Here is a 14,116-nt window from a genome sequence, read left to right on the forward strand (position 1 = left end):
TATATTCTCATCCCAAACCATGTATAATTACCTATAGAATATCTCTCTCTTTCTTTGTGTGTTCATAAAAAACAAAGATATTTGTTATTGACACCAGTTTGGGTTTGTTTGTCTGATGGATTGTGATGTTGACGGTGTTTCTACTGTATTGGCAGACTTTGAAGTCACTTGTCTATTTTTCTTAGAAAACAAATGAGCACTTTACCGGGACTGATCTGTCTTCTCCTCTTAGCAGCTCCTCCAATCCCCTTCCTCCGTTATTTATTTATGTAGCAGGTTGTTTTTCCTCCTAGCCGGGCCCTGATCAGCAAGATAAGTCTTCAGAGGGGGGCGATAACATCCATTAAAGTGGTAGAGAGGAATTACAGGGCAGAGCAGATGAATCACTGCTCAGCTTAATCACATTCACTGTGGCTGTGGACGGGAGGACGGGCGGGCTAGCTGCAGGGCCTCTCCATGCCTGCTTCTGTCACAGAAACCCAGAGGGAGAGAGGGGAAAGGATATATACAGTGAGAAAGAAAGAGATTGAAGGGAGAGAGAGAGGAGAGAAAGAAAGAGTGAGAACGAGAAAGTGAGAGACAGAGATAAAGAAAGACAGACAGTGAGAGAGTTAAGCAGAAACAGAGATGAAAGAAAGATGTCTCCATACTCTCATACCAAAGCACACCCTCTTTCTGCTGACAATAGACATTAACGTTAACCAACACTTGACATGCAATTATTGCATCACTTTGATCCAGGTGTAATTATTTATTCTCCAACTGTTCTGATGCTCGTCTCTGTGTGGGATCGAGTCAATTAACACAGACACAGAGGGGCGGTTCTGTTTTTCTTTTGTGGGAATGAAAAGCAAACTGAGGAAGTACTGTTTCACTGTAGGCTCTGGCTCTAGACAGTGTAGCAGCAGACAGGAACATTCAGTCCCACCTTTTCCCCCAGACACAGAAGGGTGCTTGTTTTGTTTTCTGCAAGTAAAAAACATATTGTAAAATGGATGAATGTTTTCCTGTAGCAAACGTGTATGTTCATCCCCAGAGATAGATTCCACTGTGATTCTTCCAGGCTCTTCCCCTTGATATTTCATTTTATTATCTGTGAATAAACACCTTATTGTTGGTGGGTACACTCTTTCTGTGTCGCAGGCACAGTAGAGGCAAGACACAGTAGTAGCAGACAGGTAGCAAAGTTAACTGAAGTACCCCACCTACCAATTCCCCCAGTCTCACCCCTCTGCACATGTTGTGCAATTCCCCATTTTAATTCTCCAAAGTCATCAGTGCAGCTATCGTGTTCAGGCTCTTAAGTGCGTTAAGCTGCGTTGAGAACAAAGAGCAGGAGAACGGGGGAATCCTGACGGGAAGAGGAGTGTAAAATTGTCTGATTCGCTTGAAGAATCGCAAAGAAAGAGAGGAATTATGGAGAAGATGCAGCAGATTATTTGGGACATTTCAGGTGTGGGGTGGGGGGTGGGGGTGGGGGGACACAAGTGGGGGAAAGTAGAGGATGAGATAATGGGAGGATTTAAACGGCAGTCAGAGAGAGAGGGAGACGGAGGAGGTAGAGATAGTGGATGGATGGATGAATGGATGTGGGGAGAGAGAGGGAGATGGATGATGTGATGCAGGTTGGGTGATAGAGGAGGAGAAGTGAGAGGAGTAGTGGAGCTCAGTAACATGCTGGGAAGTTCCTTATTTAGTTTTTTAGTTTGTTTCTCTTTCAGGAGGTCCTGTATGAGGTGGACAAGCCAACTGAGATAAAACATCAAGTGTGTTTGTGGGTCAACATATACAGTACCTCCACACTTTACTCTCAAGATGATTATTTTGCTATAAAAAACACAATGATACAGTACAGTATCTCCCAAAAATGTCTTAAACTAACTCCAACTCCTTTTTTGGGTCATGCCATCTCACTAAGCTCACAGGGGCAATCAGATCACTGCAGGTAGTGGGGGAGTCTTTCCCCTCCACCCCTCCAGATAGCTCACACTAGTGGGCGGTGTTAAGTGGGTGAGATGTAGGACAGTGTAATTAACGGTAGTCCTTTAGAGGGGCCCGCCTCCCTCCGTGGGGAGCGCCAGATATAGCTCTCATTAATTCCTATTTATGTGTAATGAGAGGGTCATGTACGGTGTAATAAATGTCTGTTTTATTTGGGTAAGAGCTGCCTGGAGGGCTGCATCCTCTCTCTCTGCTGGCTAACTGCCTTATAAACACTGTTTACCCACTCAGCTCCCATCAGCCTGCCGGGCTCCCTGGGTGGGGAGCAGAAGCACACACAATAAAATGAGCAGGGGTGTGTGTGTAGTGGGATAAATTCACAAGTCTAAAAACAGATAGTATCCTTTCCCTTTTCTAACTCATATTACTCATGATTGTAAATGGTGGTTGTCTTGTTCTAGGCCACCCAGTACAGGAGACAGGGGTTCATACGGGTCAGTTAGCCTCATGTCTGTCAGAGCCTGGGGACCTTATAGAGGAGCTGTCTGTATTAGCCCTGACAGTACTCTACTACAGCCTTTACAATGGGACTGCACCCCTAGGGAACTCATACTAGTCCACTATGTATTCCTCTCTCTCTAACAGACTTAGCAGACCTGCCAGCTTCACTCCCAGGATAAAGACATGAGTGGGATCTGACAGGTCTTTCACACAGTAATGTAGCCTTACCTCAGGCCTTCCTGTTCATACAGTCACATACCTTTCTAGCCAGAGCAGTGATGGACCTCAGGCCTTCCTGTTCATACAGTCACATACCTCTCTAGCCAGAGCAGTGATGGACCTCAGACCTTTCTGTTCATACAGTCACATACCTCTCTAGCCAGAGCAGTGATGGACCTCAGGCCTTTCTGTTCATACAGTCACATACCTCTCTAGCCAGAGCAGTGATGGACCTCAGGCCTTTCTGTTCATACAGTCACATACCTCTCTAGCCAGAGCAGTGATGGACCTCAGGACTTTCTGTTCATACAGTCACATACCTCTCTAGCCAGAGCAGTGATGGACCTCAGGCCTTTCTGTTCATACAGTCACATACCTCTCTAGCCAGAGCAGTGATGGACCTCAGGCCTTCCTGTTCATACAGTCACATACCTCTCTAGCCAGAGCAGTGATGGACCTCAGGCCTTTCTGTTCATACAGTCACATACCTCTCTAGCCAGAGCAGTGATGGACCTCAGGCCTTCCTGTTCATACAGTCACATACCTCTCTAGCCAGAGCAGTGATGGACCTCAGGCCTTCCTGTTCATACAGTCACATACCTCTCTAGCCAGAGCAGTGATGGACCTCAGGCATTCCTGTTCATACAGTCACATACCTCTCTAGCCAGAGCAGTGATGGACCTCAGGCCTTCCTGTTCATACAGTCACATACCTCTCTAGCCAGAGCAGTGATGGACCTCAGGCCTCCCTGTTCATACAGTCACATACCTCTCTAGCCAGAGCAGTGATGGACCTCAGGCCTTTCTGTTCATACAGTCACATACCTCTCTAGCCAGAGCAGTGATGGACCTCAGGCCTTCCTGTTCATACAGTCACATACCTCTCTAGCCAGAGCAGTGATGGACCTCAGGCCTTCCTGTTCATACAGTCACATACCTCTCTAGCCAGAGCAGTGATGGACCTCAGGCCTTCCTGTTCATACAGTCACATACCTCTCTAGCCAGAGCAGTGATGGACCTCAGGCCTTTCTGTTCATACAGTCACATACCTCTCTAGCCAGAGCAGTGATGGACCTCAGGCCTTTCTGTTCATACAGTCACATACCTCTCTAGCCAGAGCAGTGATGGACCTCAGGCCTTCCTGTTCATACAGTCACATACCTCTCTAGCCAGAGCAGTGATGGACCTCAGGCCTTCCTGTTCATACAGTCACATACCTCTCTAGCCAGAGCAGTGATGGACCTCGGGCCTTTCTGTTCATACAGTCACATACCTCTCTAGCCAGAGCAGTGATGGACCTCGGGCCTTTCTGTTCATACAGTCACATACCTCTCTAGCCAGAGCAGTGATGGACCTCAGGCCTTCCTGTTCATACAGTCACATACCTCTCTAGCCAGAGCAGTGATGGACCTCAGGCCTTTCTGTTCATACAGTCACATACCTCTCTAGCCAGAGCAGTGATGGACCTCAGGCCTTCCTGTTCATACAGTCACATACCTCTCTAGCCAGAGCAGTGATGGACCTCAGGCCTTCCTGTTCATACAGTCACATACCTCTCTAGCCAGAGCAGTGATGGACCTCAGGCCTTCCTGTTCATACAGTCACATACCTCTCTAGCCAGAGCAGTGATGGACCTCAGACCTTTCTGTTCATACAGTCACATACCTCTCTAGCCAGAGCAGTGATGGACCTCAGGCCTCCCTGTTCATACAGTCACATACCTCTCTAGCCAGAGCAGTGATGGACCTCAGGCCTTCCTGTTCATACAGTCACATACCTCTCTAGCCAGAGCAGTGATGGACCTCAGACCTTCCTGTTCATACAGTCACATACCTCTCTAGCCAGAGCAGTGATGGACCTCAGGCCTTTCTGTTCATACAGTCACATACCTCTCTAGCCAGAGCAGTGATGGACCTCAGACCTTCCTGTTCATACAGTCACATACCTCTCTAGCCAGAGCAGTGATGGACCTCAGGCCTTTCTGGTCATACAGTCACATACCTCTCTAGCCAGAGCAGTGATGGACCTCAGGCCTTCCTGTTCATACAGTCACATACCTCTCTAGCCAGAGCAGTGATGGACCTCAGGCCTTCCTGTTCATACAGTCACATACCTCTCTAGCCAGAGCAGTGATGGACCTCAGGCCTTCCTGTTCATACAGTCACGTACCTCTCTAGCCAGAGCAGTGATGGACCTCAGACCTTTCTGTTCATACAGTCACATACCTCTCTAGCCAGAGCAGTGATGGACCTCAGGCCTTCCTGTTCATACAGTCACATACCTCTCTAGCCAGAGCAGTGATGGACCTCAGGCCTTCCTGTTCATACAGTCACATACCTCTCTAGCCAGAGCTGGGGTTGACCTGATGGGTCTGAGGCCTGTGTTCTTTCATTGGAATAGTTAAATCGCAGCATTTTCAGCCCTACTCTAATGTTAACTCTAGTCAATCAGAGCTTACCTCCTATAAATGGCCCAGTTCTGTCCCTATAGACATGCTAAACCACCTTCTCCTGTGCTAGTGATGCTGCAGGAGAATGATGGAAATCCCCATTATTGGTTTAGCATTTTTTAGGAAATGAGGTGTGGAGCATTGGAGTGTGTGTAACATTGTAACTTTCTGGGAGAGATCCTGGCTTTCCCCCAGTCAGCAAAAATATTTTATTGGCAAGAGAGAGGTGCTCATCCGAATCTGCAATCTAACATCTGTGATCAACTTTTAGGTGGAGGGAGGGAGCAGTCTAGTAGCATGCTCATGTGAGCAAGTGCCATGTGTCTTCCATCTCTGTCAAGCTCCATCTTTTCTGTCCTAAGTTAGTCCTTATACCCCAGATGCTTTCTTATGGGGGACAGTGATTCATTTAGTCAGGAATGCTGGGGTAGTAGTCTGTGTAGAATGTGTATGTCCTTACCAGTCCCCTGATGTGGAGGCAAATCTGTGTGTGTGTGTGTGGTAGCCATCTGCAGAGCTCATTTAGATGGGGGTATGTGGTTTAACCATTCAATTCAACTGGATCCGCTCTCATGCTGACCTGTGCGATGGTGAGAGCCGTGCGAGTAGGGTTTTGTGTGATGTTTGTGGGGCTGAATTAGACTGTTGGATTGCGACCCTCAAACAGATTTGCTTTTTCTTTGCCAACAAAAGAAACGACCACAAAAGCCAATCAGGTTCTGCCTCATTTGGCCCTGTGCAAAGCATATGTCCGTCCGTCCTCCCTGCATTCTGCCCTTAAAGATGGACTGTAGCTGTGCCGTACATAGACACCCTGCCCTTGCTAGTGCATGACAATGCCTTCAAACACACTCACTTGTTGAGGCCTACTCCTTCTATGGTGTCTCTTTACAACCCCACACCCCCCTTGTCTGCTCAAATGTGCTTCTCTGATGTTTCAGACACATTTTTCTAATGTTTTACACTTCATATAATGCGGTGTGTATAGGGAAGCCCAGTTTGGGGGTGACATAATTGATGGCACCTATGACCCTTAGGGGGTTAATCTGGTGGAAAGGGCAGCCTTTCAATCACCAAGGAGATCACAAGTACCGCACACGCACGCACACACACACACACACATACGCACTTGCACACACACACACACACACACACACACACACACACACACACACACACACACACACATCCCAACTCATCTCTCGGGGCCTGAATAGACATAAAACCTCCCCCCACCCCTTCTCTGTGAGAGGCCTAGTGTTTTTCCAGCCCCCCACCTCTCAGTCTGTTCACTCCAATGCCTGCTCAGCTTTAGTGATGTCAACAGTCAGGGGCCTTCAAATTGGACTTAGCCTGCACAGTGATGAGACCAAGTCAACACATGACACTAATTCACCCCAACCATCCCAGTCAGTCCCCATGCAGAAGCTTTAGCTATCTTCCCACCAGTCCTCATTGAAATTTCAGCCAGGTGTCTATATGGTGCAACTGTAATGTCATGATATGCAGGAATAGGTAAGAGCAGCACTTTTATTACTGGAAGTTGTGTGATGTCACAGGAAAGTGAAAGTGGCTCGGGCTTATTTCCTGGGCTAATATAACGTTTCCAGCCATGTGACTGTTACCCCCAGAGCAACGTAACCTGGGACGCCAGAGACACACACACACACACACACACACACACACACACAGCATGTTCACAGTTCCCTGGTTGTCCATCACCCAGCAGAAGCTATCAATTACCTGAAGCAAGGTGCCTGATGCCTTTTTCCACCGACCAGTTGTGGAAGTCATATTGGTTTCATGTATTAGCAGCTTGCCAAACCCCACTCCCTGGGCCTATGAAATAAGATGTCGGGGCAGGAGCAACTGGAGCAGCTACAAAGTGTCAGATGATTTGGAGAATAGGCCTGAAATCTACCCTGAGCTAGAGTGATAGTGTCAGACCAAAAGGGGAGATGGAGTGATTGAGAGTAGAGCTGGATGAAGAGAGAGAGACAGAGTGAGAGAGAGAGCAGGGTTAAGACTCTGGCTGGTTCAGATATCTGTGTGGATGTTTGAGGTTGGCCATCTTGGTCAGCGTGACATGAGCTCCTCCATGTAGCAGGTTGTGTAAGAGAGGCCCCAGCAGTCGTAAACAGAAGGATGGATTACTGGGCCGGGCTAGGCCTCCATTATGGGCAGCCTGTAGTTGGCACAGAGAGTCTGACGAGGAGGCCTGTACATTGCTGGGACTGGTAACTGTGGCTGTGCCAGGGAGTTGGGGGAAAACTGGAAGAGGTAGAGGTGTAGCTGCCAGTCAGACAGACAGAGGTGTGCAGAGCAGTAAGGTATATGCTGTCTCTATCTCTAACCACTGATACAGAGTCAGATATGTCTTTACTCCGCAATGAGGGTAGGTTAATCTGATCTTAGATATGTGGGTAACTTTTAACTACAGTGTGGGGAGAAGAGTGTGAGTCATAGCCTGGTCCAAAAGAGGAAGAAGAGCCAGATATAATCCAACATGCCTGCAACTGCTGATCTGAAGTCAGGCAATAAGACTTTACATGGGGTGTTAACAATTTGAAAGATACTCTCGGGTCAGTCTGAATGCACTACAGTATTTATGGTATGTGAACCACTCTGGAGCATATTTTCCTATCACTTCCTACTTCCTCCCTAGTAATATACTTTCTATAAGTTACACTGTGACCAAACCAGTCACCTTTGGACTGGTAGTGAAGCATAGCACCATAATAACACAGCCCCGTCTACCCTCACTTTTATTTTGTTCCCAGTCATTTTATATGGAAACACAGGTTTCACAGATCAGAGGTTAGATAGTTTTTTGTTAGTTGTGCGTGTCACCAGGTGACATGGAGAGGATCTGTGTCTGCACCACGTACTCTCACTACTGGTGTCCCCCAGGGCTCGGTTCTAGGCCCTCATCTCTCCATACACCAAGTCACTCGGCTCCATCATATCCTCACATGGTCTCTCCTATCATTGCTGACACCCAGGTGTCGACACTCATCTCTGGCAGATATCTCAACTTGGATGACGGCCCACCACCTCAAGCTCAACCTCGACAAGACTAAGCTGCTCTTCCTCCCGGGGAAGGCCTGCCCGCTCAAAGACCTCTCCATCACAGTTGACAACTCCACAGTGTCACCCTCCCAGAGTGGAAAGAATCTTGGCGTTACCCTAGACAACACCCTGTCGTTCTCTGCAAACATCAAAGCAGTGGCTCGCTCCTGCAGGTTCATGCTCTACAACATCCGTAAAGTACAACCTTTCCTCACGCAGGTCCTAATCCAGGGTCTTGTCCTGTACCGTCTGGACTACTGCAACTCGCTGTTGGCTGGGCTCCCTGCTTGTACCATCAAACCCCTGCAACTTATCCAGAATGCTGCAGCCTGCCTGGTTTTCAACCTTCCCAAGTTCTCTCATGTCACCACGCTCCTTCGCACACTCCACTGGCTTTCAGTTGAAGCTCACATCCACTACAATACCATGGTGCTTACCTACAGAGCAGCAAGAGGAACTGCCCATCCCTACCTTCAGGCTATGCTCAAGCTCTACACCCCAACCCGAGCACTCCGTTCTGCCACCTCAGGTCTCTTGGCCCTCCCACTCAGCCCAGTCCAATCTCTTCTCTGTCCTGGCACCAATGGTTGACCCCCCTCTGGATAAGCGCCTGCTAAATTACTATAATGTCAAATGTGTCAGTGAGAAGCCGCGGGCTGCCTTGGGGTTTGGTCTTTAGAAGTTGTTCTCAGTCTATGTTTGTATTCGTTTACCTAAGCTAGGGAATCTGGAGGCCTTTCTTTAGATTAAATGCACAATGCTGGAGCTGGTGGACAAGAGTATAGAGCTGGATCTGGGTGTGGCAGCTATAGGTTCCCCTCTGCCCTTTCTCTCCCCCTTGGTCCCAACTCCAGGTCAAGGGGACATCTCTGGTCAGCATCAGGAAGCTGAGGACGGGTGCTGTCATCTGGATGTAAACAGAGGGGGAGGAGAGGGCCACCCAGTGCTAATAGACGAGGCTGAGATGATAAAGGTGTGGGCTGTGGATGTAGGATAGGCTGGGTTGGGTAGGTGGGGCTGTGGGTGTAGGGTGGGCTGGGTAGGTATAGGGCAGGCTGGGCTGGGTAGGTGTGGGCTTTGGGTGTAGGGCAGGCTGGGCTGGGTAGGTGTGGGCTGTGGGTGTAAGGCAGGCTGGGCTAGGTAGGTGTGGGCTGTGGGTGTAAGGCAGGCTGGGCTGGGTAGGTGTGGGCTGTGGGTGTAAGGCAGGCTGGGCTGGGTAGGTGTGGGCTGTGGGTGTAAGGCAGGCTGGGCTGGGTAGGTGTGGGCTGTGGGTGTAAGGCAGGCTGTGCTGGGTAGGTGTGAGTGTAGGGCAGGCTGGGCTGGGTAGGTGTGGGCTGTGGGTGTAAGGCAGGCTGTGCTAGGTAGGTGTGGGCTGTGGGTGTAAGGCAGGCTGTGCTGGGTAGGTGTGGGCTGTGGGTGTAAGGCAGGCTGGGCTGGGTAGGTGTGGGCTGTGGGTGTAAGGCAGGCTGGGCTGGGTAGGTGTGGGCTGTGGGTGTAAGGCAGGCTGGGCTGGGTAGGTGTGGGCTGTGGGTGTAAGGCAGGCTGGGCTGGGTAGGTGTGGGCTGTGGGTGTAGGGCAGGCTGTGCTGGGTAGGTGTGGGCTGTGGGTGTAAGGCAGGCTGGGCTAGGTAGGTGTGGGCTGTGGGTGTAGGGCAGGCTGTGCTAGGTAGGTGTGGGCTGTGGGTGTAAGGCAGGCTGTGCTGGGTAGGTGTGGGCTGTGGGTGTAAGGCAGGCTGGGCTGGGTAGGTGTGGGCTGTGGGTGTAGGCAGGCTGGGCAGGCTGGGCTGGGTAGGTGTGGGCTGTGGGTGTAAGGCAGGCTGGGCTGGGTAGGTGTGGGCTGTGGGTGTAAGGCAGGCTGTGCTGGGTAGGTGTGAGTGTAGGGCAGGCTGGGCTGGGTAGGTGTGAGTGTAGGGCAGGCTGGGCTGGGTAGGTGTGAGTGTAGGGCAGGCTGGGCTGGGTAGGTGTGAGTGTAGGGCAGGCTGGGCTGGGTAGGTGTGGGCTGTGGGTGTAAGGCAGGCTGGGCTGGGTAGGTGTGAGTGTAGGGCAGGCTGGGCTGGGTAGGTGTGGGCTGTGGGTGTAAGGCAGGCTGTGCTGGGTAGGTGTGAGTGTAGGGCAGGCTGGGCTGGGTAGGTGTGGGCTGTGGGTGTAAGGCAGGCTGTGCTGGGTAGATGTGAGTGTAGGGCAGGCTGGGCTGGGTAGGTGTGAGTGTAGGGCAGGCTGGGCTGGGTAGGTGTGAGTGTAGGGCAGGCTGGGCTGGGTAGGTGTTGGCTGTGGGTGCTGGGCTGGGTAGGTGTGGGCTGTGGGTGTAAGGAAGGCTGGGCTAGGTAGGTGTGAGTGTAGGGCAGGCTGGGTAGGTGTTGGCTGTGGGTGCTGGGCTAGGTAGGTGTGGGCTGTGGGTGTAAGGCAGGCTGGGCTAGGTAGGTGTTGGCTGTGGGTGCTGGGTACGTGGGGCTGTGGGTGTAAGGCAGGCTGGGGGCTGGGTAGGTGTGGGCTGTGGGTGTAAGGCAGGCTGGGGGCTGGGTAGGTGTGAGTGTAGGGCAGGCTGGGCTTGGTAGATGTGGGCTGTGGGTGTAGGGCAGGCTGGGCCGGGTAGGTGTGGGTGTAGGGCAGGCTGGGCCGGGTAGGTGTGGGTGTAGGGCAGGCTGGGTACGTGTGGTTTGTGGGTGTAGGGCAGGCTGGGTAGGTGTGGTTTGTGGGTGTAGGGCAGGCTGGGTAGGTGTGGTTTGTGGGTGTAGGGCAGGCTGGGTAGGTGTAGTTTGTGGGTGTAGGGCAGGCTGGGTAGGTGTGGTTTGTGGGTGTAGGGCAGGCTGGGTAGGTGTGGTTTGTGGGTGTAGGGCAGGCTGGGCTTGGTAGATGTGGGCTGTGGGTGTAGGGCAGGCTGGGCTTGGTAGATGTGGGCTGTGGGTGTAGGGCAGGCTGGGCTTGGTAGATGTGGGTGTAGGGAAGGCAGTGCTGGGTAGGTGTGAGTGTAGCGCAGGCTGGGCTGGGTAGATGTGGGTTTAGTGCAGACCGGGCTGGGTAGGTGTGGGTATGGGTAGGTGTGGGTCTAGGGGGTGGTAAGGAACTTGTTCTGGCCCAGTGCAGTAAACAAGCAGTAGAGTCTCTAAAGGTCCTGGGGATCAGCCTGGGGCTAAACCTGAAGGCGTCACTCATCACCGGTCTATCAGACCCTCTTGAACACAACACAACAAACACACATAGAGAGACACACACACACACACACACAGAGATACGCCCCTCGCCCCTCTTAGGAGCCTGTTGCCATTGTGTTTACTAAGAATTAAGAGGAGAGGTGAGTATGAGTTCAGGCCTGCCATCAGTGTGAGGATCCTGTTGTGGGTCTTTTACTGCTTCTTTGGTGGCTTCTGTCATCAACCATGCTGGGGACAGAGGGGCTCTTCCCCTCTCCTCTGAACCCCTGACCCCTCACACCTCCAGGGTGAAGAGACACACATACAGAGTCAGCATTTAGTGGGTTTAAAGCAGGTTAAATAGGTTTCTGTTCAGTTATGGTTCAGTTTTACTCAGCAGTGCTGAATCACACAGCAGACAAACACGATTTAGGAGTACTGTAAAGGAAAGCAATCCATAGAGATGGTGAGAACTCATTTCAGAGACGTTGATACACACGGAATGCACTTTCTCATAGTTTCTCAAGCTGTCAATCATATGAAGATTAGTGCTTGATGCAAGGTGACGGCTGCAGTACAGTTTCCATAGGGACCTGACCTATAGCCTGCCACCATTCTCTCCTCTGGTCAGCTGATTTATCTGACGTCTCATTCTCCTCAGGTGCAATCGGTCACATGTCCTCGGCTCGCCGCCCGTGTCATCAAATGTTTTGACACCTGTCCCATCGGTGTAGAGGGAAGTGAGGGTGATTTGAACATCTCTGAATCCTGCTCCGCTCCCTTCTCAAGAACCCACAATCAAACATGTCCTCACGCGAATGAAGACAGACAGGTGGATTGTCAGAAACTGATTAAAAAGGCTGGGAAAAAAAGAGTCTCCCTTGCATTGTGGGTTTTGAAAGAGAGGAGGGGGAGAATGGAGAGGAGATAGAAAGAGGTAGCTGTGTAATAGGAGGAAATGAAAGTGTGTGACTGGTGGATGTGACAGGAAGAGACTGCTCTTAACAAGCAGTCAGAGTCAGTCAGAGTAACAGATCCATCACACCTCCCTCTGAGGGGAGAGATGGAGGGAGAGAAACAGAGGGAGATGGAGAAAGAGATGGAGGGGAGAGAGAGAGCAAGGGTGAGGGAGAGAGCGAGAGACTACGGGAGAGAGAGAGATGGAGATGGAGGGAGAGAGAAAAAGACAGGAGGAGAGAGAAAGACTGAAGGGAAAGAGGGATTTGAGCGGCACTGACAGAACTGCATTTAATTTGGGCTGCCAGATCCCTTTTCATTTGACTTCCTCTGAAGCAGCTTAGAGAAGAGGAGGAGAGGAGAAGACAGCAGAGGAGGAGAGAAAACAGAGGAGAGGAACAGAGAGGAGAGGTTACCAGTATGTTCCAGATTAACGTTGATGCACCACGTCACACTCTAAGCCGCCCTGTAATTCATGTTCAACAGGGGATACTCACACATTACACACCAGTGGTATATGTGATTAATTGACTCACTCTCTAATATTTGGGGTAATTTGCCATCCTCTGATGTGAAACTGACAACCAGAATAAAATATGTTTGATACCAAAAATATTATTTACTCATGTCACTACACAAGTGAGGTCTGCAAAACGAAAACCTGATGAAAAGGCGTTTAAATATAATGTATGTACAGGAAATGAATATTCAAATAGTCTGAGACAACTGTGTTCAATTTGGAGTTTGTGACATCAACTGGGTCTATTACAGCATTTTAGACTCTATTCCCTGCATTATAGACGCTATTCCCTGCATTATAGGCGCTATTCCCTGCATTATAGATGCTATTCCCTGCATTATTCCCTGCATTATAGACTATATTCCCTGCATTATTCCCTGCATTATAGACGCTATTCCCTTTAGAGGTGTTTTCGTGAGAACAACCGGTTTCTGAATGTTGTCTCGCCGACGCAAGAGGCGGCTATTGCAGGGAATAGCGTCTATAATGCAGGAAATAGCGCCTATAATGCAGGGAATAGCGCCTATAATGCAGGGAATAGCGCCTATAATGCAGGGAATAGCGTCTATAATGCAGGGAATAATGCAGGGAATAATGCAGGGAATAGCGTCTATAATGCAGGGAATAGTGTCTATAATGCAGGGAATAGTGTCTATAATGCAGGGAATAGTGTCTATAATGTATCCAGGACAAATAGACGTGTCAAATGACACGTCCAGGAAGTCTGTACCTCGAACAGGCGAGTCAGGAAGTGTTCAGAACAGCTCCGCCTGCGCCAAATTGGGCCTGATAAGACAGAATCGAGATATGGAACCATGTCATTTTAATACAGAATTTCCTGTTTACTTCCTATCTTTCAGACGCAACTCTTACTGGCAGCGGTAGAGGAAGAGGGACAACCGGAGGAGGGCAGGAGAGAGATGGCAGAGACCCTGCTAACTGCCCTGACAGACAGACAGCAGCACAGACAGACCTGGAGAGACAGGTAAGCAGATAACCACCAACAACAGTAAACAACAACAGCAGTAAACAGAAACTCACACACAACAATGTTGAAATGTGAAAACAAGCACACGTGTCTGGATGGCACATGTTCAAGAATCACACCCTGTTACACTTTCAATTGTGTGAAACAAAACCTTAAAGGAATCAGTATGGTTGAAATTTGAGTAGGAACGTAGGTGATGTGAAGTGAGTTCCTCAGATAGTCTGCAGATCTGACGTGGGTGTTGGAGGTTGTTTGTAGTGAGGGGTCCTTGGACCTAGCAGCAATCAGGGTGACGTGTGTCCTGGATTGGATAGCTCAGTAACTTCCTTCCCCTAGATGAGGC

At 50.1% G+C, this 14,116-nt stretch overlaps 1 protein-coding gene across 1 annotated transcript in view; it reads left to right on the forward strand.

Moving 5' to 3' along the window:
* Window positions 1-13,832, forward strand: part of LOC115120042 (alpha-ketoglutarate-dependent dioxygenase FTO-like) — a 27,397-nt gene extending 13,565 nt beyond the window's left edge. Inside the window, exon 5 of the mRNA XM_065015596.1 lies at window positions 13,646-13,832. Within this exon, the coding sequence (XP_064871668.1) occupies window positions 13,646-13,774 (129 nt within the window). The 3' untranslated portion in view covers window positions 13,775-13,832. The remainder of the gene's footprint in view (window positions 1-13,645) is intronic.
* The last annotated feature ends 284 nt before the right edge of the window (window positions 13,833-14,116 follow it).

Source organism: Oncorhynchus nerka, unplaced genomic scaffold, assembly GCF_034236695.1.
Source record: "Oncorhynchus nerka isolate Pitt River unplaced genomic scaffold, Oner_Uvic_2.0 unplaced_scaffold_280___fragment_2___debris, whole genome shotgun sequence".
Lineage (NCBI taxonomy): Eukaryota > Metazoa > Chordata > Actinopteri > Salmoniformes > Salmonidae > Oncorhynchus > Oncorhynchus nerka.